This window comes from Chenopodium album, chromosome 8, assembly GCF_948465745.1.
Source record: "Chenopodium album chromosome 8, dcCheAlbu1.1, whole genome shotgun sequence".
NCBI classification, from domain to species: domain Eukaryota; kingdom Viridiplantae; phylum Streptophyta; class Magnoliopsida; order Caryophyllales; family Amaranthaceae; genus Chenopodium; species Chenopodium album.
This window is the reverse complement of record NC_137841.1, coordinates 4,079,211-4,099,917: the sequence shown is the minus strand read 5'-3', so window position 1 is coordinate 4,099,917 and position 20,707 is coordinate 4,079,211. Positions and strand designations below refer to the sequence as shown.

Below are 20,707 nucleotides of genomic sequence, written 5' to 3'. Positions count from 1 at the left end.
GAGTACTCAAAATTAAATACAAGACCAAAAATTCCTAAATTAGTTGAAACCAATCCCGGGACTCCAATGCATCAATTATTGACTCCGCCTGAAATAAGCAACACTGCTTACCATTACGGTAAACAGGGCGAACCAAAACAAATAAGAAGTACGGGTTAGCAAAATATGCTAAGTACAATAAGTGCAAGATAATTAAACTCAATTTATTTATAAACATGCTTTTGAAATCAATTCCAATAATTAATCCAATAATTCCAAACTCATGATTCAAAACTAATTCTCAATATTCTAATATCAGTAATCAATAACACTACTAGAAAACTGCTGTTTTCCGACGGAAAAAATCCCTCGAAAACACGTTGTTTTCCGTCGGAAAACCTGTTTCCGACGGAATTCCGTCGGAAACTGTCGTCAGAGAACCCTTCGTAGGAAAATCAGCCTTTTCCGTCGGAAGGTATTTTTGGGCACTAGAAAAGTCCGTCGGAAAGTTTCGACGAACACAAATCCGTCGGAAAATTCCGACGGAATTTCCGTCGGAAACTGATTTAAAGAAATTAAAAAAAACACGCCACGCCACCAGGGGCGCGGCGCATCACCACCTCAGAACACCACCAACCCTAAGCCCAAACCGCCACTCCCTAAACTAACCAAGATCCATCCACCACCACCACCAAACCCTAACCCAGACCCACCCAAATCACCCACTTATCATCATCAAACCCTAACCCAGATTCACCAACCACCACCACCGCACCCTAACCCAGATTCACCAGCCACCACCACCGCACCCTAACCTAGATTCACCAACCATCGCCACCGCACCCTAACCTAGATTCACCAACCACCGCCACCGCACCCTAACCCAGATCTTCCCAAACCCTAAACTCACCTAACCCAAACCCGCTAAACCCAAACCCAGATCCATCAAAATCCTAACCCACACCCAATCCGACCCACCTAAAACCATCATCATGAACGACTAAACCAAACACCATAACACAAAAATTTAATAAAAAATTCAAAACATTAAAACGTACCTTAAAAATCGAATTAGCTTCAAATTTAACCTCGAACTTGGTTTACAAAGGCCAAATTCGACCATGAAAATTCTAGATCTAGCATTTTCATGGTCGAATTTGACCTTAAAACCATTAAAGTTATTTAAGAACTCACCATTTTCAGCTTTTACCCACCATAGAAAAAATCAGAGAGGAGAAGAAGACTAGGGGGTGTGAGAAGAGAGCGTGAGGAGAGAAAGGAGTGGAGAGAGAAAGAGAAGGCGTGAGATGAGAAGAGAAGAGAAGGGCGTGAGAAGTCTGAGAACTGAGAAGAGAAGAGGGAAGAGGAGAGAGGAGAGAGGAGAGAGGAAAGGAGGCGGTGAAAGAGGAGAGAGAAATGAGAAATGAAAGGGAGAGGGAATCTGATTTAATTAGGGTTTTGTGTTTTTTTTTTTTTTTTAATTTTTTTATTTTTATTTTTTAAAATTCATAAATCCGTCGGAAAGGGTTTAAATTCCGTCGGAAATTTCCGACGGAATTAATTTCCGTCTGAAATTTTCGAGGGAATTAATTTCCGTTGGAAAATGTAACATTTCCGACGGAATTTCCGTCGTAAATAAAGAATTTTCCGACGGATTAAAATTCCGTCGGAAAATTCCGACGGATGTTCGATGGAAATAAAATCCGTCGGAAATTTTGCACTTTCCGACGGATTTTCATGTCCGTCAGAACCATTCCGTCGGAATTTGACTGTTTTCTAGTAGTGTAAAACCAATACCAATTATTTTAAAACCAATTCCTCATATTAAAACCAATTCCTCTCCTAAGTGCGCACACCCCCCAAGCTAATCTCCTTATGTTACAAGGCTATTCTTTAGGAAAGACCCGATCATACAAAGTCCAAGGCTATCAATAAACCAAATCCGCATAGTGGAGTTACCAACATGCTTATAAAGCATATAAATTTAATTCAATGATTCAATAAATCCTCTTTTAAATCCAATAATTCCAAATAATTCAAACTGTTTTATTAAATTCAACATGCTTTCAATGTCAAACTTTTTTAAAACATGAATAATAATTTTAATTATTCAAAACATGATATAAAATCAATGTCTCAATTTAATTATTAAAACCAATCATTTATACATACTTTTATTTCATAAATCATAATTCAATTCAATTTAATTCAAACATCACAAAATCATTCAAACATGCTTATTCAACCAATCACTTTCAAGGTATCTAGCCACCTAACGTACCTTGATCCTCGCTTAGCCAAAAACACTTCAAAAGAACTCTCAAGTAGCTTGATCAAAAACACCCTACAAATAAATATAGCTTTAATTAATATAAGGTTAACAAATAATCACAAATAATTAAATTAAAACCTCCCAATTATATTTACATGAACCTTTTGAATTAATTCAACATAAACATTATTAAAATTTGATTTTATGTAATTAAAACTACTCATCATAATTAATTTTATATAAATCTCCATAATAATAATAATAATTGAATAAGAGAAAAAGGAGAAGAAAGATAAGAAACCAAGGAGGAGGGGAGGGAATTTATTTCAATTTTGTTTAGTTCAGTTCAGTAAATCAGAACAAGCCCTTATTCTTTCCTTTTATTTGCTCATTGATTAATCTTTCCTTTTTATTTGCTCATTCATTAAGAACATGTTCGATGGTAAGCCAATTCTCACATAAGATAAGCTTGCCATGCCACATAGGATTTTAAGCTAATTTTTCATGTAGTTATTTTGTGCCCCATGGTTAGCTAATGGCTTGCAATTTAAATGAGCTTAACCTTTTCTATTATCTTCAAAAGTTTAATTATATTAGTATATTAATCTCTAAAATTTTAGAAACTTTTTTTTCAAACTAATTATCTTGGCAAAGCTAATTTACTTGACTAAGCTAATTGTATTTGTTAGCTCCAATGGTCAAGCTAATAGCTATAGACTTTTGGAAATTGCAAGCAAGTTCAATTCCTAGCTATAACCATTGGAGTTGCTTTAATATTTTTTTTCTTTTTCCCTTTATGTTAATACTGTTTTCCAATTTTGAGAAAAGGGGTGTTGTGGTCATATTAGGTAGACACCATAGCCTCCCATTTTCACTTATATAATAGATATCATACAAAGACAGGAGGGATGGTACTTCATAGCAAAATAGTACTTGTAAGCTTGGGGAAGTTAGGGCAAAATCATTGGCGGAGATACCATTTGCAAGACAATGGGAAGAAGGTGTTGGGCAGAGATATGAGGTAGAGCTATTAGAACAAGACTAGCATGAAGTAGAATTATTGCCTATAGACAAATTACAAGATCGTGTCATTTTTAGTTTATTTTGATGTATTAAATTAGCTATTATAAGGGAAAATACAAGTTAATCTGCTAGATAAACGAATTTTTGTTAATTTGATGGCATTTTTGTAAATATATTGAAAAAACAGGGTCATTTATTCAGTACTTTTGGTGAGTAGTCCAAATACTGTTTGCCTTGATGAGGAAATTACACATGTACCCCTCAACTAGTACATGAAAAGACGCATATATATACCCCTCCACTACTACTTGAAAAGACAATTATACCCCCAGCTTGTTTATGTAGGGAATTGACTGCCTGGGTATCCCTCCTAATATAAGTAGGGCAGATTAGTTCAAAATCATACAAAATCTAACAAAACATAGAGTAAGTTAAGTTAGGGGTTGTTCTCTTCAGTTTAATTTCAGTTCATTTCAGCTCAGCTCAGCTCCTAAATTTCTTATCTCATAAACAATTCATTTCAGTACTATTCAGTTCAGTTCAGCTCCTAATTTCTTTCTCTCATAAACAATTCATTTCAGCTCTATTTAGTTCAGTTCAGTTCAACTCCAATCAGTTCAGCTCAGTTTGTTAAATCAGAACAGACCCTAAATTACTCCGTAAAATAAGCTAATATGAATACACCCGACGTCCCTACCTATATAAAAGATGACAAATTAATAGTGGAAATCTTTTTATTACTACACAAATTATTCTTTGTTTAATTTTTATACACCAATGATGTAACCTATCTTACCTTTTACATAAATTAATGCACAAATTCACACTCTTATTAGCATAAGCATCTTGCTTTTATAGCACACTTGGAGACACACCTATTATATATCATGTGCGTCACTTAATTCGACATTTCTTTCAATAACGTAGGCACATCAACTATTCTCTCTCCTCCTCCTTTCTTTCAGACAAAAAAACAGAGCAAATTAAAAAAAAACAGTGTCAAAAAAAAATAATGAAGGAATTTGCTGTATTTTCTGAATTCCAAGAATTAATCATAGTTTCCCTTTTATTTTGTGGGGTTATTAGCTCTTTGGTTCATTTTTGGAAGAATAATTTGTGGGTTAAGTCTCAAATTCAGAGAAAAAAGCTTAGAAAATATGGGATTAATGGTCCTTCACCTTCTTTTTTTCTTGGAAATGTTCCTGAGATGCAGAGGATTCAATCTTTGGTTGCTAAATCTTCTTCTCATGATGAAATTGTTGGCCATGATTATACTTCTACTCTTTTCCCTTACTTTGAACAGTGGAGAAATCAATATGGTATGTTTTTTTTTTCTTGTTTTTTACTAAATTTTTTTATTTATTTAATATTATATTTTACGTTTTTGATTTGTTTATTTCTATGCATTTTTTTATACTATCTCCGTTTCTTATTATGTGTAACAAAGAAATATTTTATGTCTCACAAATAATACCCTTTTGTTGCACATAATAAGAAACGGAGGTAGTAATAATATTCGAGTGATGGTATATAATAATACTGTGTTTAGTGGCGGGTGAGTAACGCGTAAGAACCTGTCCTTAGGGAAGTAAAAGAGGGGCAAACAACTTGATGGGTCGTACACTCGTACTCTTATCCATTTTAAAAGGCATAACAAACTCATGTAAACGATAAAAAATGTTTATGGATGATCTCGGGTTTGCGAATTACTCCGTATACTGCATATATTTTAAATGGCGTAACAAACACATGTAGTAATGTTAACTACGATTTCTGATTCCTAAGAATTAGATAATAGAAGGTCAACGTATTATTTAATATGGGGTATTTAACTAATAAATTAACTATCAAGATACTTCTAGAAGTACACTTGTAGTCTTCTTGTAATAACTTTTTTGGCCTAACCGTATTGATTTGTAAAATGTTTATTATGTTATTGTTTTTAAATATTTCCATACTTATTAACTAACCTATAAGGCTATAATAGAAATATAATAAAATTTGATTATGCTCACCTATTAACTTGAAAGGCCATAAATTTTTTAAAAAATCTAAGAGATAAAGATCTTTGTACTATACACAAGGGTACAATAATGAGACATTGTGTGTAAGTGACTAAAGTGAGCTTGAAAATTTACTAATGGTTTGTTATTTGTTATTCACCTTTACCAATTTTAGTAGTACAATTATTGGTCACAGAATCAAAGTGTATGGCATAGAAATAGTCAGTCATACTACTATGATACAAAATATCACAATCAAACTCCAGATCAGCTACGACTGTCAAGGAAACATGGGAATCATAGCCGTCGACATGACTAACACACTATTATTGGCTTAAGAAACGAGAGTAAACTAACGTGTTTTTTATGGCCAGCTCACACACCAAGTAACCCCTAATTGAACGAGTAATCTCTGACTGAATAAATAATCCCTATAGCATTAATAAAGTAACTCCTATGATAGTTGAACACACGGTATAACTAGCCACATACCGTACGAAAGTGATACTCCGTAATTAGGATTGTTTATGGGTCTAACATTGAATATAATGTTCGTACCCTATGAAGTAGATACTCTTTGATTAATTCAATTTCTCTCACAATCTGGCTTCATACTGAATTATTTTATCTCCATATACTATGAAGTATATACTATCTCCGTTATACATTATTTGCAATGATTTGACATAAAGTAGAAAAATGTCTAATCGTTACAAATAATGTGTAACGAAGATAGTATATTACTCCATATAAAATAATTCAGTATGAAGCCAGATTGTGAGAGAAATTGAATTAATCAAGGAGTATCTACTTCATAGGGTACGGACATTATATTCAATGTTAGACCCATAAACAATCCTAATTACGGAGTATCACTTTCGTACGGTATGTGGCTAGTTATACCGTGTGTTCAACTATCATAGGAGTTACTTTATTAATGTTATAGGGATTATTTTTCTTCTCTACTTTATGTCAAATCGTTGCAAATAATGTGTAACGGAGGTAGTAATATGCATGGTTAAAGCTAACAAGAATATTATTTGAAGGAAGAACGAAGTTTCGTCATGTGAAATGATTCACGTCTTATCACACTTCAACTCGTACAAAGATATTTTCGTCCTTTTAACAAGCATTAGCCATCTAGCCCATTAAAATTAAATGTATTGACTTAAACAATCAATAATGATTTATTTTTCCCTTTTTTTTTTTCCAAAGAAAGTTGTTATGCTAGTTAGCTTCTAGGTACGACATAGCTTAGTTATGTACATGATTTATAAGGCCAATTATTAGTCCATAGAGTAGCATGTTTGTACATGCTACTCTATGGACTATTCGTCTATTCCTAAATATGTCTATCAAAAGAATGTCACAACTTGCCACTTAATTCTTCAAAGGGCCACCTTCCCAAGGGTCATGATTTGTTTTCATGCTTACATGATTAACTAGGCGCTCCAATTCTCTATTTGCTACGTACTACCTCCATCTCATAGGGGTGTCCATAATTCGGATAAAAATCGAAATTCAATTCAATCCAAACCGAATCATCAATTCGGATCGGATCCGAACTTTAAATCGGATCGGATTGGATTGAGAATATTTGGAAATTCGGATTTTCGGATTGGATCCAATCCAAACCGAAAACCGAATTGTAAAATTAAGCTTGTATAAATATGGATTTCTGTATATTTTGAAGTTTAGCTCAAATACTTAATACTACATAAAATAAATTAGAGAGACTTTGTATTAATTAATTAATGACTTGACGTTGAAGTATTTATTTTAATCATGATTTTGAAGACTTTTATTTATAGTAAAACTTTATTTTTATAATTGTATTAGGCGCTAAAAAAATAATGTATTATAATTCGGATTTTCGGATCGGATCCAAATAACCAAATTTTAATTCGGATTGGATCGGATTGGATCAAGAGAGAAATTCGGATCGGATCGGATTGGAAAATTGAAAACCGAATTATATTTCGGATTGGATCGGATTTGGACTAAATCCAAACCGAAAACCGAACGGAAACCCCAACCGTCTCATTTTATAGTTTCTGTTTGTGTTTTTTTTACGACATTTAAAAAATGGGAGGAGAAAGTAGATGAAGTACAATAAAAAAATATAAAAGTATAATTATGGACAAATGTCAAAGACAAAAAGTGGAAAAAAGTACAAGGTAAGAGGAAAATTCAAGGGCAATTTAGTAAGTTTAATGAATAAAGTTAAATGAGGGTATAATGATCTTTATTTATTGTCCATAAATAGAAACAATGACAACATTTTGGGTTTCCAAAATAGAAAAACAAGATTATAGTTTATAACGTGGAACGGATGGAGTAGACTTAAAAGACAAGGAACACTTAGAGTAATCAATACTATATTTTGACATAGATTAAAAGTCATTAACTTGACATTTATTTGTTTGTTATGTGGGATGCAGGTCCAATATATACATATTCAACAGGAAATAGACAACATTTATATGTAAATCAACCTGATCTAGTGCGAGAGATGAGCCAAAGCATGACTTTACATTTGGGTAAACCTACTTACGTCTCAAAGGCACTTGCTCCTATGCTTGGCAATGGCATTTTGAGATCCAATGGTACTCTTTGGGCTCAACAAAGGAAAATTATTGGTGCACAATTCTTTATGGACAAAGTTAAGGTAAGAGCATTTTTTATTCTATCCAATACGTTTTGACTTTTTATACTATTTTCACAATTTACTAAATGTGGTGAGCTATACTTGAAAAAAAAAAAAAAAAAAACAGTCATATTAAAATGCAATAGTATACTTTTCGAATATTAACTTTTTACAGTGTATTGGTCAAAAGTTTGCATTATTGAATTATTGGTTGACGTGCTCAGTAAAATGGGGTACAAACTAATACTTGGATAACTTTTTCTTAACATTAATTATGAAGTAAACATGACTATAAATTTAAATTGTTCTTAGATAAACTATTAATTTGAAAGATTATGATGATATTATTTTGGACAGACCATGATGGGCTTGATGAAGGAGGCAGCCCAAGAAATGTTGGGAAAATGGGAAGCTTGTATTGAAGCCCAAGGTGGGTCAATAGCAGAGGTGAGAGTTGATGAAGATTTAAGGGCAACTTCAGGTGACATGATTTCTAGGGCTTGCTTTGGTAGCTCTTATTCTAAAGGCAAGAAGATTTTCTTAAAGCTAAGGACTCTTCAAAAACTTCTTTCCAAGCAAAATTTTCTCTTCAAGGTGCCCACAATCAGGTTTGTACTTCGTATGTTTTCATATGCTTGTTAAACGGTATTTTCCGTGTTATTTAAAATAATGGATTGTATTTCGTATTTAATTTTAAATAAGGTTAACTATTCAACTGTGTGTGTATCCTATATAGCAAGTATAATACTCCGTATAAATGATAAACGTAACCTTTTACTTTTAGATGTAAAACTGGTTATATTTGGTCCTTTTGAGTTAAATAAACGTGCATGTACATAAGTTTGAAAACATTCTACTAGTAATAGGTGTGTCATAGAAAGACTAAACTCGTATCGTGTATGATAGTTATAGAGTTTTGTTCTCGAAAAAGAGTACTCTATGTACTACCTCCGTTTCATATTATTTGCAATGATTTGACACAAAACATAAAGGAAAAATGTCTAAGAAGGAGGTAGTAGTACAATTACATTTCTTGGAGTTGATGTTCATTAGTGGATAAAGATGAAACATATATTTGCCTTTGTTGATAAAAAGATGAACCTTATAATTGACAGGTTCTTGAACACTAAAGTTCAGAAGGAGGTGAATTCCTTGGAAAAAGAAATAGAGTCACTAATTTGGGAGGCAGTTCAAGATAGAGTACAAGAATGCTCTAAGAGATGTTCCTCTGATAAGGACCTCATGCAATGGATTCTTGAAGGGGCAATGAACGATCCAGATTTGGACAAGGGTTCATCCAAGCAGTTGATTGTTGACAATTGTAAGAACATCTACTTTGCTGGCCACGAATCAACGGCCGTGGCTGCTTCTTGGTGCTTGATGCTGTTGGCATTGCATCCTGAATGGCAAGATAACATCAGGGCTGATGTTAATCAATTTTGCAAAAGTGATGAAGATCATGATCTTCTTGTTCCTGATGTTGAGACTCTTCTTAAGATGAAATCGGTATCTCTCTCAACCCTTTGTTCCCATATTTATTTCTTAGTGATTGACGGATTATTAGGGGAACGAATGTAGACCTGATAAAACTGACCCGACCTGAATGAACTTAAAAAATTGCAGGTGACAATGGTGATCCAAGAAGCCCTAAGATTGTACCCACCGGCAGCCTTTATATCTAGGGAGGCACTAGAAGAGTTTCAAATTGGAGATATTTTGGTCCCAAAAGGGGTGTGCATATGGACCTTGATCCCCACATTACATAGAGACCAAGAAATATGGGGTCCCGACGCCAATGAGTTCAAGCCTGAAAGGTTTGCTAATGGAGTTTCTAATGCTTGCAAAGTTCCCCAAGCTTATCTTCCTTTTGGACTCGGTGCTCGATTATGTGTTGGCAAAAACTTTGCCATGGTGCAATTGAAGCTCTTGCTTTGCAACATTGTATCCAAATTTAGCTTCACTTTGTCCCCCAAGTATATACATTTACCTACTTATAGAATGATTGTTGAGCCTAAGCATGGTGTACATATTCTTATAAAGAGAATATGAGAACATATAGTAGTGACAATATATTATATAGTTTAATGTTAAGTTTTGAGGAAAAAAAGGGCTCTCTCTAGTAAGTTTGGTTGTATTCACAAGAAGTGTCAATTAAAGTTAACCATTCTAGTAGATGAGCAAATGGTAAGGCTAAGGCAAAGGCAAAATCTATTTTTGGCCCTAACAACTTGTAAAATACAAGCAGTATTTAATATAGAAATGACCTATATTTTCAAAGAACTATTATGATATCATAATATACTACAAGTATGATTTATAAAAGTTACATATAAAAGAAGTTCTATATTTTTTTTTTGGTGAAATAAAAGAATTTCTATATAATAAAACATTAGCAAGTTCTTCAATTATGCCTAAGTTTCAAAGTTTGGCCAAAAAATAAGTCATATAAAAATCTACAGTTTCATATGTGATGTTGCTTATAGCTTTACAAAAAAATAATAATAATAAAAAAAAAAAAAACCCTCATCCCTACAAGGCCAGTAGGCCACATTTACACGTTGGCAAATCCTTCAAATTTCTAGCATCTATTTAGTCGATTAGAAGTGTACAACATTATCTTCTCAAAAATCAAGATAAAACACAAATCATCACTAGTCAAAACACATCTACTCGTATTACAATAGTAAAAATCTTTTACTTTTAACTTTATTATATTCTTTCAAGAGTATATGATGTGCATTATGCTTTCGAATTTAAGGGTCTGTTCCGATTTATTGAAAACAAGTAAACAACTGAATTGAACTGATTGAGACTGAACTTGGAACTGAACAGAGCTGTTTATGAGAGAAAGAAATTAGAAACTGAACTGATTAGAACTGAACTGAACTACTCGTAAATTAAAATTAAGCTAAACAGAAGAGGCTCTAAATTCTACTTCTTTCCTCGGATCCTATAATCCTTTACCCTTATCTAGCGTGTGAACAATGATAAGGTATAAATCAAAGTAAAAATAAACACACATACAAGTATCCCCACCACAAATTTGAGGTTCAAGAAAAACCCAAAAAAAAAATCTTGAAAATGAGAAGAAATGGCAATTTCTATTACATCAACAAACAAACTCATCTCCCCTATTACATGTAACACCAACAACATCAATAACAATGGCAAAAGATTAAACAATAAACTTCCTCCAATTTTCATATCAACAAACCCATCACACATTAACATTGACACTTTATCTAATCTTTACCTCTCTTGCAATCACTCTCCTCATCGGTTTCCATTATCATCAGACGGTATCGACACCCGAAAACTCGGTGTTGCAGTGTCTAACAGCTCTGTGGTGGTGTCGGTTTTTGCCGAGGTTGGTGGTGGTTTTGATGACGTGGAGGAGAGAGAAAAGGGGTTGTGGGGGAGGGTGTTGCCGGCGGTGGTGACGCCGGAAAATGGTGAATTGGTTGGGTTTGGAAGGGCAGTTTCTGATCTGGGGTTAACTGCTTCTATCTATGATGTCATGGTTAGTCTCTTGGGTAATTATTTTATTTTTTTTACGGTCCGTTTGGTAGCCGATAATTTGATAATGATACGGCCCATTTGGTAGCCGGTCATTTAAGATAGAATTTGTGTTTATTTTAAAAGTTTGTGCTTAGTTTCACTGTGTCAATAATGTCTATGTTATCGGTCGATATAGTTCAGATTAGTTTCCTCTTTTTTTTTTTTAATAGTGGTGATTATTTTCAGGTCATTCCTTCTTTGCGACGGTTGGGAATTGGTCAGATGATAGTTCAAAGAATCTTAAGGTTGATTTAATTCCTTGTATCGTGTTTGTATAACCAGCTATGTTACTCGGACTTTTCATTTCAAAATTAAGTTTTTGTTCAAGGAGCTTCAACAAGTACTCTGAAAGGGGAACTTGACACTACATTGAAGCTAAGATTAGGATCATTTACATGAAATTCCCGTCTCTGACATATTAGTACCCTAATTCGAGTAACATAGATGCTTACTACCAGTCTATCATACCAGCATTATCAATAAATGATAAAACTAGCATACTGGTCTAAGATTATTTTTTTTACTGTCTTTCAGAATTCTTACGAATAAAGGAATATACGACATATCAGCTCTCTGCTCCGAGGAAGAGAGGTATCGCTCCAAGCACATAATTCTTTTTTAAAAGATACTCCCTCCGTCCCTAAATTACATTCTCACTTCTAGTGAGAATGTAATTTAGGGACGGAGGGAGTATGATCAATGGGAGGATGTATCTCATACCTACATCTTACAGGTTATTTTTCGCGGCATGTGGATTTGGAGACGATGCTTTAGGATCAACAACAATGATGTACACAAACACGACTTCTAGCATTTCTGACAATGACCGGATAATTACACAAGCTGGTCGAAAACTGCTAGCAGCACCACCTCTAAGACGACCCTTTCTGTCTCAGAAACAACCTCCAAACTTAGCTTGCTGAAAGTGAATGAATCTATCCCTTTAATCTGTAGAATATCAGTAAATATATTCAGAAGTCCTTTTATGAATATATATTATGTTCTTAAGCTCAAAATCTGCCACTAAAATTTCTTATTTATTCATATATTCTTCCTATATGTACAACTATCATTTAAATTATTTAGTGGTACTAAAAAGAAGGTTATCCCTTGATTATGATGCTTAATTAGTCAAGGAAACAGCAAATAGAGGTTATCCCTTGATTTTGATGCACAATTAGTCTAGTATTTTCTTGTCAATAAAGTATTGAAATGATTTGAAGTTTAGAGAACCCCACTTTATTGTCCTTTTTCCCCCAACTTTACCAATTCCACCCAAAACTAGGAGTGAACATATTCTCTCTGCAGTATTCCTACTTTCTTGCAGCTAAGTAAGCATGATGAAGCAATCAGGTTCATTGTCAATGGGGAAGATTTGGGTCGAGGTTTGCCTGATTTCAGCTCGAGGGTTACCTCGATCTTCACTTTGGAAGTATCAGTGGTATGCAGTCGGTTGGATTGATCCCAACAACAAGTACTGCACCAAGATTGATGCTTCAGGGAATGCAAATCCTGTGTGGAAGACCAAGTTCACGACTGTCATCGATCCTTCAGAGTCAGAGTTCCAAGATATGGCGCTGCACGTTGAGGTTTACAGCAGGGAGCCTGTCTTTCTCAGAGAGAAGCACCAGGGTAGTGCAACTGTTATCTTAAAGGAGTTCTTAGCTAAACACTGTAAGAACTCTGAAGGATCAAATCAGGGAAATGAAGATGTCGGAAGCTTCCAGCTGAGGAAGAAAAACTCCAACAAACCTCAAGGATTTATCGATGTTTCTATCAGGATCTCAGAAGAAAAAGAAGGAACAAGCTCAAATTTTTTTCTAGGTAAGCTGATTTTTCTGTTTCTTTTGCATTTCAGAACTATTATTATGACCAATATCATGCTTTGGATGATCCAATATAGTAGGGGCTTGGCTTGGTAAAGCTTGAGCAAATGTTCGAGTTTGTGCTCTATGTTAAGCACAAGCCACAAGGTTTGAAACTCGAACTTGGGCTCGTCTCTCTGTCCCCTTTTTTTCGTGGCTGGAACATGGAGTGAAAATGAGACATTTACAAATGTAAAATTTGATTGATTATTCAAGGGAATGAAAAAGTAAAAGTAGCGTTAGAAAAAGGAAAAAGAGGAATATGTATTTGAAATTTAAACAATAGATAAATGTTGATTAAACCAAGCTAAAAGAACCCAACTTTTTTTAAGGAAAGTGTTTTCAAGTCCAGACTTGGCTTGAGACCAGGCTAGGCAAGGCTGGGATCAGAACCAGGGTCAGGTTGTTGACTCAGCCGTGGTCTAGCTCACTCAAGTCCGTTGTAGCCTAGGTTCACGATATATAGAAAAATGGGATGCGATCTTCAAATCGTTGATGAGGTGAAAATTTTTAACCCAGCAAGTTGTATGTGAATTTTCCAATATAAGTGTTCTTGAATTAATTTGTTGTAAGCATCTTGTAGAAGAGAACACAGTTATTTCGCTACTTCTTTGACATGGCATGATATTTTTGTCTTCTGTCATGGTAGGAAATGAGGATGGATTCAACTTAAGAGACAGCAGCAGTAACTTTAACATGGCGAGTAATGGAGGACCATACCAAGCTCAGCCAGCAGGACACGCTGAGTTGCCATTTCACCAGCCTGGGAATCCTCGTCCGCCTGTAACTATTCGAAATCGTCCATATAATCATCCTATGCCACACCAAATAAACCATTCAAATTCTGCTGTTGCCGGACCAAGTTACCCACCAGCCAGCAGCTCAAATTACCCGACAAACTATTCAAACCCACACGCTGGCAGGCCAAGTTATCCACCAACCCGAACCCCTGGGTATCCTCCTCCCCCGCCACATGCACCACCTCCAATGCCGCCATCCTCTCACACTGGTTATGTACCCACTTTTCTTCCACGAACCAATGATCCATCCACATCATATGTTAACATGCCATCAGGAGCAGGACGGGGTGTTGGGCCAGGGTTTGGAGTGGGTTTGGGCGCAGGAGCTCTAGCTGCTGGTGCTGTGATCTTTGGTGATGATATTATGTCAGGATATGATATCCCAACTGCAGGAATACGAGATGCTACCTTTGCCTTTGCAACTGATCCTTTCTGATAAAGAGATTATACTATCTTTCTCAAACTTGTAATGTTATAAGAATCGTTTTGTTTGTTAATCTGAAATTGTGATTACAGATATGGTCAGGTTAAGAGCTACGAATATTTACATGTTGAATACCAAATAAGCTTCACAGCCTTATCTGAACATGCATTTTTTTTTTTTTAAAAAAAGTAATCTTAAACATGCATAGTTCACTTCTTTTTCTTTTTGTATGCTGCATAGGTACTTTTTATGATTCTCATTGCAACCGTCTTTTATAACAGTTTTAAGACATGGGTACCTTTCATAATACTTCGCAGTTTGTTATCTATATCCTCTCCTCGTCATTGAAATAGAGACGTACTGGAACTTCTAATCATCAACAGACAAATCATCAGTAATAGGTAATTTTTTTTTACCCATTGTAAGCAGCTAATCAGTGCCTAGTCTCCTTCCTGTCAAGATTTACTATGATAAAGGAGCAATGTCAAAATATTCAAGGTGCACCAAGGCGGTTTGGAGTTTTCTGCCCCTCTTTAAACTGCGGCACACCTAAAGAACAGTAAAATTTTGTGCAAAAAAAAAAAAAAAAGTTGGGTGCCTTGGTGCATCTTCAACAAAATCGCTTCACCCAGACCACGATAAGTGCAAATTTCTAAACATCACATGGAGCCATACAACAAAAAGATTTTACAGAAACACCATAATGACTTTTAGTCATGTAAATTAATACGTATGTGCACGTAAGTTTACAAATAGACCAACTGCTTAGAAGCGGGATTTAGCATCTTTCATGAAGAATGGTACAACATAATAAGTTGATGGTTAATTACTTGCTTAACTATGCACATGGATGAATAATCTTCATGTTTGCATGCAAAATTCTCCTGAACCAGAAAAAACTTTGTTAAAAAAGTTTGCAACAATAGATACAAACTCATCTGGCTTTTCTTCATGAGGCAGATGGCCACAACTCTTCATTATCTCAAGCTGTGAGCCAGGTATTGCTCGTGAAAGCCTTTCAGCATTCCAAGAAGGAACAAGCCGGTCACTATCACCCGTAATAATCAGTACTGAAATCATCATGAAATCAGACAAGTTAGTCAACTTTATCATACTACTTCAGAAATCATAAACATACAAAATTGTGAGGGAAATTGATTAACTGTATGGTATCAAAGTTTACGTCTCATTGGCCTGATATTATGATATATCTATGGCTATCAAAATGCTACTAGACATACTAGACAGACCTTTGTAGAAAGCATACATTGACAGATCATACAGTTGATAGTGAAAAAACTTGGAAGTTTTATTTTTAACTGTTCTACACTTCTATACCCTCCATAATAGAGCTTTGTTAAAATTCCCTTTTGGGACGACCCAGGGTTAACACACAACTGTCATTAAGCTTTTCTCTCTAATTATTTTCTAAATTAGGAACCCATGCCTACCATGGATATCGAGCCCATTTTTTTCTCATCCTTTTCTCCCTCCATTATTCTGTGCCCTAAAGCAATGTCATCTCTGTGTTCTAGGACAAAGGAAGCTTTGTTTTTATGCATAGTTGACTCTCTCACACCAGAAATTTGGAGACACCAGTTTCGCAGCTTAATAAACACATACTATGTATATATTTAGGCTGCAATCTATTGAACTAATAAACTAATTACTGTGATAAACCTAATCCAATCCTCACAAATTCCTGACTGCCTCACTTAAATCAAAGCACTCATGATTTGTCTCATATGGGCCACACAGATTCTACAAGAAGAAGCCAAACTACTAATTTCTGTCATATTTTATTACAAGTTTCATTCCTCCTAATTGCAGCTATGACGATAGAGACTTCCTAACACGCCATGCTGGGATAAGGTTTCTGTAAAAGTTTCTGCTTGTATACAGACAAATTGGTGAGATATATATCACTTACTGATCTCTATATTACCTGGACATGAAATATTTTGAAGTCTTTTCTCCAACGGTGGCTTCAGTTTAGCTTGAGAATCTGTCAACATAGCCACAGTAAAATCCACGAGAGCTCTATCCCAATCTTTTGTTCGAAGTGGCTGCATCAGAATAGGGGCATTTAATCTCGCTAAAATCTTGTTTAGTTTTTATTGATGCACTTCAAACATTTAAGGAAGAAATTAAAAAATATAAATATATAAAAAAAAAAAAAAAAAAAAAAAGAAAGTGTACAACTCACCTTTGTATAACCATGTAGAATATGGTCAGTAACTTGAGTTGCATCATACCATGCATTTTTAACGGCAGCAATGCCAAACTTGTCAATAATCATCCTTACCTAAGAGACAGGAGATCATTCTCATTTCTCATATGTGATATGTCCCAAGTATGAATAGCAACATACAGACAGCACTACATGAGCTGAGGAAGAACTTTACCAATGTTATGGCTACAGCTGAGCGCAAGATTGCAACTAAAGCTTTTGTGTACAGGGAGTTAACTACATTCAGCATCCCTTTCAACACTTTCATTACTGTGTTTGCAATGTATCTGTAAAAATTTGACAGGACCTGTCCAATCCTCGCAAACAGATTTGGACGTTTATCTGAAGTAGAATTGCTTTCTTGGACTTTATTGTCTTTGTCTGACTGATTTTCTTTAGCAGACTTGGTGGCTGAACGCGGGGCTACTATTGCTGGTGCCACAAGAATCAATGCAGCAACTCGGTCAGGAGCCTCAAAGTATGCTTCCACCGCTGTTAGAGACCCAGCTGAATGCCTAAACATCAATATAGATAATTTGTTAGCTTTAAGGTTTCTTTAAACGGTACAGCTTCTAACAGTATAATTAACAATAAATGATTATAGCTACTGCTCAATAAGGTTGAATATCAGGGGTAAAAAGAACGTAGACGAGAAGCTTAATTCAACCAAAATTGCTTAGGACGGTCAATTTTGTTTTCCAGATGCCATATTTGAAGGAAAAAAAAAAAGACATATGCCTGTTCTTACGGTATTAGAGTAAATTTATGTTAACAAATCCCATGGCAGGTCATCCACCTCTTACAGTCTTAGCTGCCTTCATTTGAGTAACAATTTTCTTGCTATACTACCCAAATAGGAGTATTTCAGTCACTTTCAGTTGCCCTACTTAATCCTTGTGCATAATACTTTAGCAACACTTAGGAAGACAACAGTATTCACAATAGTAAAGTGAGAGAAGTATTGAGCACGATCATGATTCATAAAGCTCGTGAAAGAATTATGTGATACATAAGCAAATACTCACCCTACAAGTACTGCCTTCTCTGATTTAAGGAAATCGATGAAGTACAAAGTTGCCAGCACAGAAAATGCTGTAGAATATGGGTTAAGAGGCATTGTATCACCACTGGCATGAGAATGTGTTGAATGTCTAACTCTTGATGTCAACCCAAATGCTGGTCTATCAAATGCCAAAACCTTTGAACCAGTTAATTGTGCAAAAGGCTTCATAACTCGATGCCAAGAAAAAGTAGAGGCACCAAAGCCATGTAGAAAAATCATTGGAAAACCAAGCTTTGTAGTTGGAACATGAAGCTGAGAAGTTTCTTGCTCCTCTGACATAGATGGTTCTGCTTCGCATACTTTATAATGTACATGTACCCCTTTAAACTCACAAAAACAGCTGTCTGGATCAGCTAATTGTCTCGGGTCCAGTAACTCGTCCTGATCTATCCCAGCTATTTGTTTCTTCTTTACTCGTTTACCAATCAGTTCTTCTAGATATTAGGCAAACAAAAAAGGCATCAACATTTGACATTTCAAGATTTCCAACAATATTCTACATTCTCCATTCTACATGCATATCTCAGAATTTCTCAAACCTTAATCTAAAAAAAGCTAAATACTTGCTAGTAGTTGCCTGCTTGCCTCCCTTTTTCTGGTATAGTGGAAGCATAAATAAAGACCAACAAATGCAGAGGCCTCAAACCTACGTCTCTCTTCTAATACTCTACAAACAAATAGGCTGAAAATCTGAAATCCACAAGAGACAGCATTAAGAAGATGCAAACTACGCATATTCATAGATTTGAGAGTGGGATGATGTCAGTTGATAAACAAAGTATATAATTATTGTTCCCTATCCATAATTATACTGATGATTTTGTATTCAATAGCGTTAATACATCTACTCAAAAGTCAGAAATAAGTCTCCGAACAGGTACGGGGTGGATCCAAGGGTCAGATCCTAATACTATTATCTCACCCTTCTACACTTGCTTTTGGTCTAAAATGCAAAATGTTAATGTGTCTGTCAAGTATGGCAAAGTCTCGAGTGATATCAGTGTAAGACAATCTCGCCCAAGCCTTGTTTCTGAAGTATTAAGTTGTCCAATTTGATGCAACTACTTTGTTTGAACTAATACTTCAAGTTGCCACCTAAAATCCCATCCAATTGTCATTAGACTCTCTAGCAAAGATAATCCCACAAAAAATCTCTTTCTTGTATCTGTGATTACTTCTAAAAGCACCTCAGATTTTCTACTTGATCAATAACATTTGCAGCAACATGAATACAACATTGGCAGTACACATTACACATTGCATAGATATCTGATTATAAGCCCGGAATTAATAGTCACGTATACAATTTTTTAGATATCTGATTACAGTTATCAAATCTTCTTGATATAATACTTATGTCATTGTTGTAAAATCATATCATATACTTGCACCCAAAAAATAAAGGTCAGAAATTCAACAAAATTTCAAGCAACTGTTAGACAATTCATAAGCTAATTTCCCAGCAACCCCATTTCAAAATCGAATTTTTCACCAAATTAAGCAACAACAATATTAAAAAAATAGAAAAATAAAAGGAAATTATACCAGGGTAATCAGCAGCAGAGCCACCAAGTGAAGGAGAAGATGAGGAAGCAGCTTTAACAGTAAAAATTGGGTGAATTTTACAATTGGGTTTTCTGTTTCCAAATTTGCAGAGATTTCCCAAATGATTTTGGGGTAGAAATCCATTAACCCCACAAAATGATTTAACTGGAGTTGCCAAGAACAGTTGTTGAGAGCTAAAGTAGAGTGCTGACGCTTTCATATTTAAAGCGTCGATAAGCTGACAAGAAACACAGCGCCTAAGCTTTGAAAAGCAATCGAGGAATGGCTAGTTTCTTTGTATTTTCCAATTTCCACCCCATATTGTTGGACTTGGACAGTGGACACACACAAAAACCAAAAATCAACCACTCTTGTAAAAAAAAAAGAAAAAAAATTAAGTTGAAAACTACAACTACCCACTTGTTTTTACATGAGGACTAGTTTTAGGTTCGGACGACGTTGGACTATTACTTACACCTTTGCGCCTTATTTGTAATTTTAGATTTTACAATGGCTATAAGCCTACAATAATTATGTAGCAATGAAAATGTTTTGACACAAACTATTCATATTACTCTTTTCACCTCATAATAAGTATTTTATGTTACACAGTTTTCAAGACATGTTTAACCTTCAATACCTTTAATTTCTATCTTCGTTATTTTATGTTATACTTAGTTTTCACTTATCACTTATTATACATAATCAATTTAAGAAATTATAGAAGAATGTGAGTGAGTGAATGTAAGATAAACTAGGAGAAAAAATGTAAAAAGGTAGGTTTATGAAAAGGTGGAATTATAATGAGTGTTTACTATAATGCGGAGTAATACACTAATCTATACTATATACTAAAGTAATCACCAGAGTTATCCCTTAAGTACACATGTCACATTCACAACAAAAATTTTCCCGCCGAAATATTTTTTAGCTTTTTTTTTAAATTTCTTTTTTTCCCTTAAAAAATAACATGATAAAAAAATTTAATGAAAAAAAACTTACAATAATTTATAAAATATTTTAAATAATGTATCTAACATGAGAATTTTAAGGATAGACATGATATGAATTCAAATTCAAAAATAAAAAATGTTACATATAAGCCATTTCATTTAAACTAACTCCATTTTAATTGAATTTTATTAATTTATTTATTTATTTTTATTTTCAAGTCTTATTATTATAAATCCGTGCATTTGCACGGGGATAAAACTAGTATGAACTAAAGAGTAGTACAGAGTATCATTTACTTCGAATTAGAGATAACTAGATAACCTTGAGATAAAATCTCGTCTACA

The 20,707-nt window shown here is 34.6% G+C and overlaps 4 protein-coding genes across 5 annotated transcripts; 3 read left to right on the top strand and 1 right to left on the bottom strand.

Annotated features, from left to right (window-relative positions):
- The first annotated feature begins 4,185 nt into the window (after positions 1-4,185).
- Positions 4,186-10,213, top strand: LOC145555677 (cytochrome P450 714A1-like). The gene is made up of 5 exons (XM_081617422.1): positions 4,186-4,593; positions 7,719-7,945; positions 8,282-8,532; positions 9,040-9,430; positions 9,548-10,213. The coding sequence occupies exons 1-5, from the start codon at positions 4,287-4,289 to the stop codon at positions 9,971-9,973; spliced, it is 1,602 nt and encodes a 533-aa protein (XP_081473548.1). The 5' UTR covers positions 4,186-4,286; the 3' UTR covers positions 9,974-10,213.
- Positions 10,214-10,853: 640 nt separating this feature from the next.
- On the top strand, positions 10,854-12,410 carry LOC145641625 (GCN5-related N-acetyltransferase 3, chloroplastic-like). The gene is made up of 4 exons (XM_081692481.1): positions 10,854-11,444; positions 11,669-11,727; positions 12,017-12,073; positions 12,216-12,410. The coding sequence occupies exons 1-4, from the start codon at positions 11,016-11,018 to the stop codon at positions 12,403-12,405; spliced, it is 735 nt and encodes a 244-aa protein (XP_081548607.1). The 5' UTR covers positions 10,854-11,015; the 3' UTR covers positions 12,406-12,410.
- A 409-nt stretch (positions 12,411-12,819) lies between these two features.
- On the top strand, positions 12,820-14,748 carry LOC145641624 (uncharacterized). The gene is made up of 2 exons (XM_081692480.1): positions 12,820-13,306; positions 13,997-14,748. Exons 1-2 carry the CDS (start codon positions 12,820-12,822, stop codon positions 14,581-14,583), a joined length of 1,074 nt encoding a protein of 357 aa, XP_081548606.1. The 3' UTR covers positions 14,584-14,748.
- Positions 14,749-15,275: 527 nt separating this feature from the next.
- On the bottom strand, positions 15,276-19,752 carry LOC145641623 (uncharacterized). 2 transcript variants are annotated; one of them, XM_081692479.1, is made up of 6 exons: positions 19,410-19,752; positions 17,827-18,295; positions 16,977-17,316; positions 16,778-16,876; positions 16,517-16,637; positions 15,276-15,641 (listed from the first exon to the last, which is right to left on the bottom strand). In XM_081692479.1, the coding sequence occupies exons 1-6, from the start codon at positions 19,627-19,629 to the stop codon at positions 15,433-15,435; spliced, it is 1,458 nt and encodes a 485-aa protein (XP_081548605.1). In that variant the 5' UTR covers positions 19,630-19,752; the 3' UTR covers positions 15,276-15,432. The 2 variants fall into 2 exon arrangements, with proteins under 2 accessions (XP_081548605.1, XP_081548604.1); XM_081692478.1 differs by having other exon boundaries at positions 17,827-18,298; positions 19,410-19,747.
- Positions 19,753-20,707: the final 955 nt, after the last annotated feature.

Coding starts and splice junctions, on each gene's coding strand:
- LOC145555677 (XM_081617422.1), top strand. CDS start 4,287: ATGAAGGAATTTGCTGTATTTTCTGAATTCCAAGAATTAATCATAGTT. Junction 4,594..7,718: donor ACAGTGGAGAAATCAATATG/GTATGTTTTTTT, acceptor TGTGGGATGCAG/GTCCAATATATACATATTCA. Junction 8,533..9,039: donor TTCAAGGTGCCCACAATCAG/GTTTGTACTTCG, acceptor TATAATTGACAG/GTTCTTGAACACTAAAGTTC.
- LOC145641625 (XM_081692481.1), top strand. CDS start 11,016: ATGGCAATTTCTATTACATCAACAAACAAACTCATCTCCCCTATTACA. Junction 11,445..11,668: donor CTTCTATCTATGATGTCATG/GTTAGTCTCTTG, acceptor GATTATTTTCAG/GTCATTCCTTCTTTGCGACG. Junction 11,728..12,016: donor ATAGTTCAAAGAATCTTAAG/GTTGATTTAATT, acceptor ACTGTCTTTCAG/AATTCTTACGAATAAAGGAA.
- LOC145641624 (XM_081692480.1), top strand. CDS start 12,820: ATGATGAAGCAATCAGGTTCATTGTCAATGGGGAAGATTTGGGTCGAG. Junction 13,307..13,996: donor AAGCTCAAATTTTTTTCTAG/GTAAGCTGATTT, acceptor CTGTCATGGTAG/GAAATGAGGATGGATTCAAC.
- LOC145641623 (XM_081692478.1), bottom strand. CDS start 19,629: ATGAAAGCGTCAGCACTCTACTTTAGCTCTCAACAACTGTTCTTGGCA. Junction 18,299..19,409: donor CTCTGCTGCTGATTACCCTG/GTATAATTTCCT, acceptor CCTAATATCTAG/AAGAACTGATTGGTAAACGA. Junction 15,642..16,516: donor TCAAAATATTTCATGTCCAG/GTAATATAGAGA, acceptor TGATGATTTCAG/TACTGATTATTACGGGTGAT.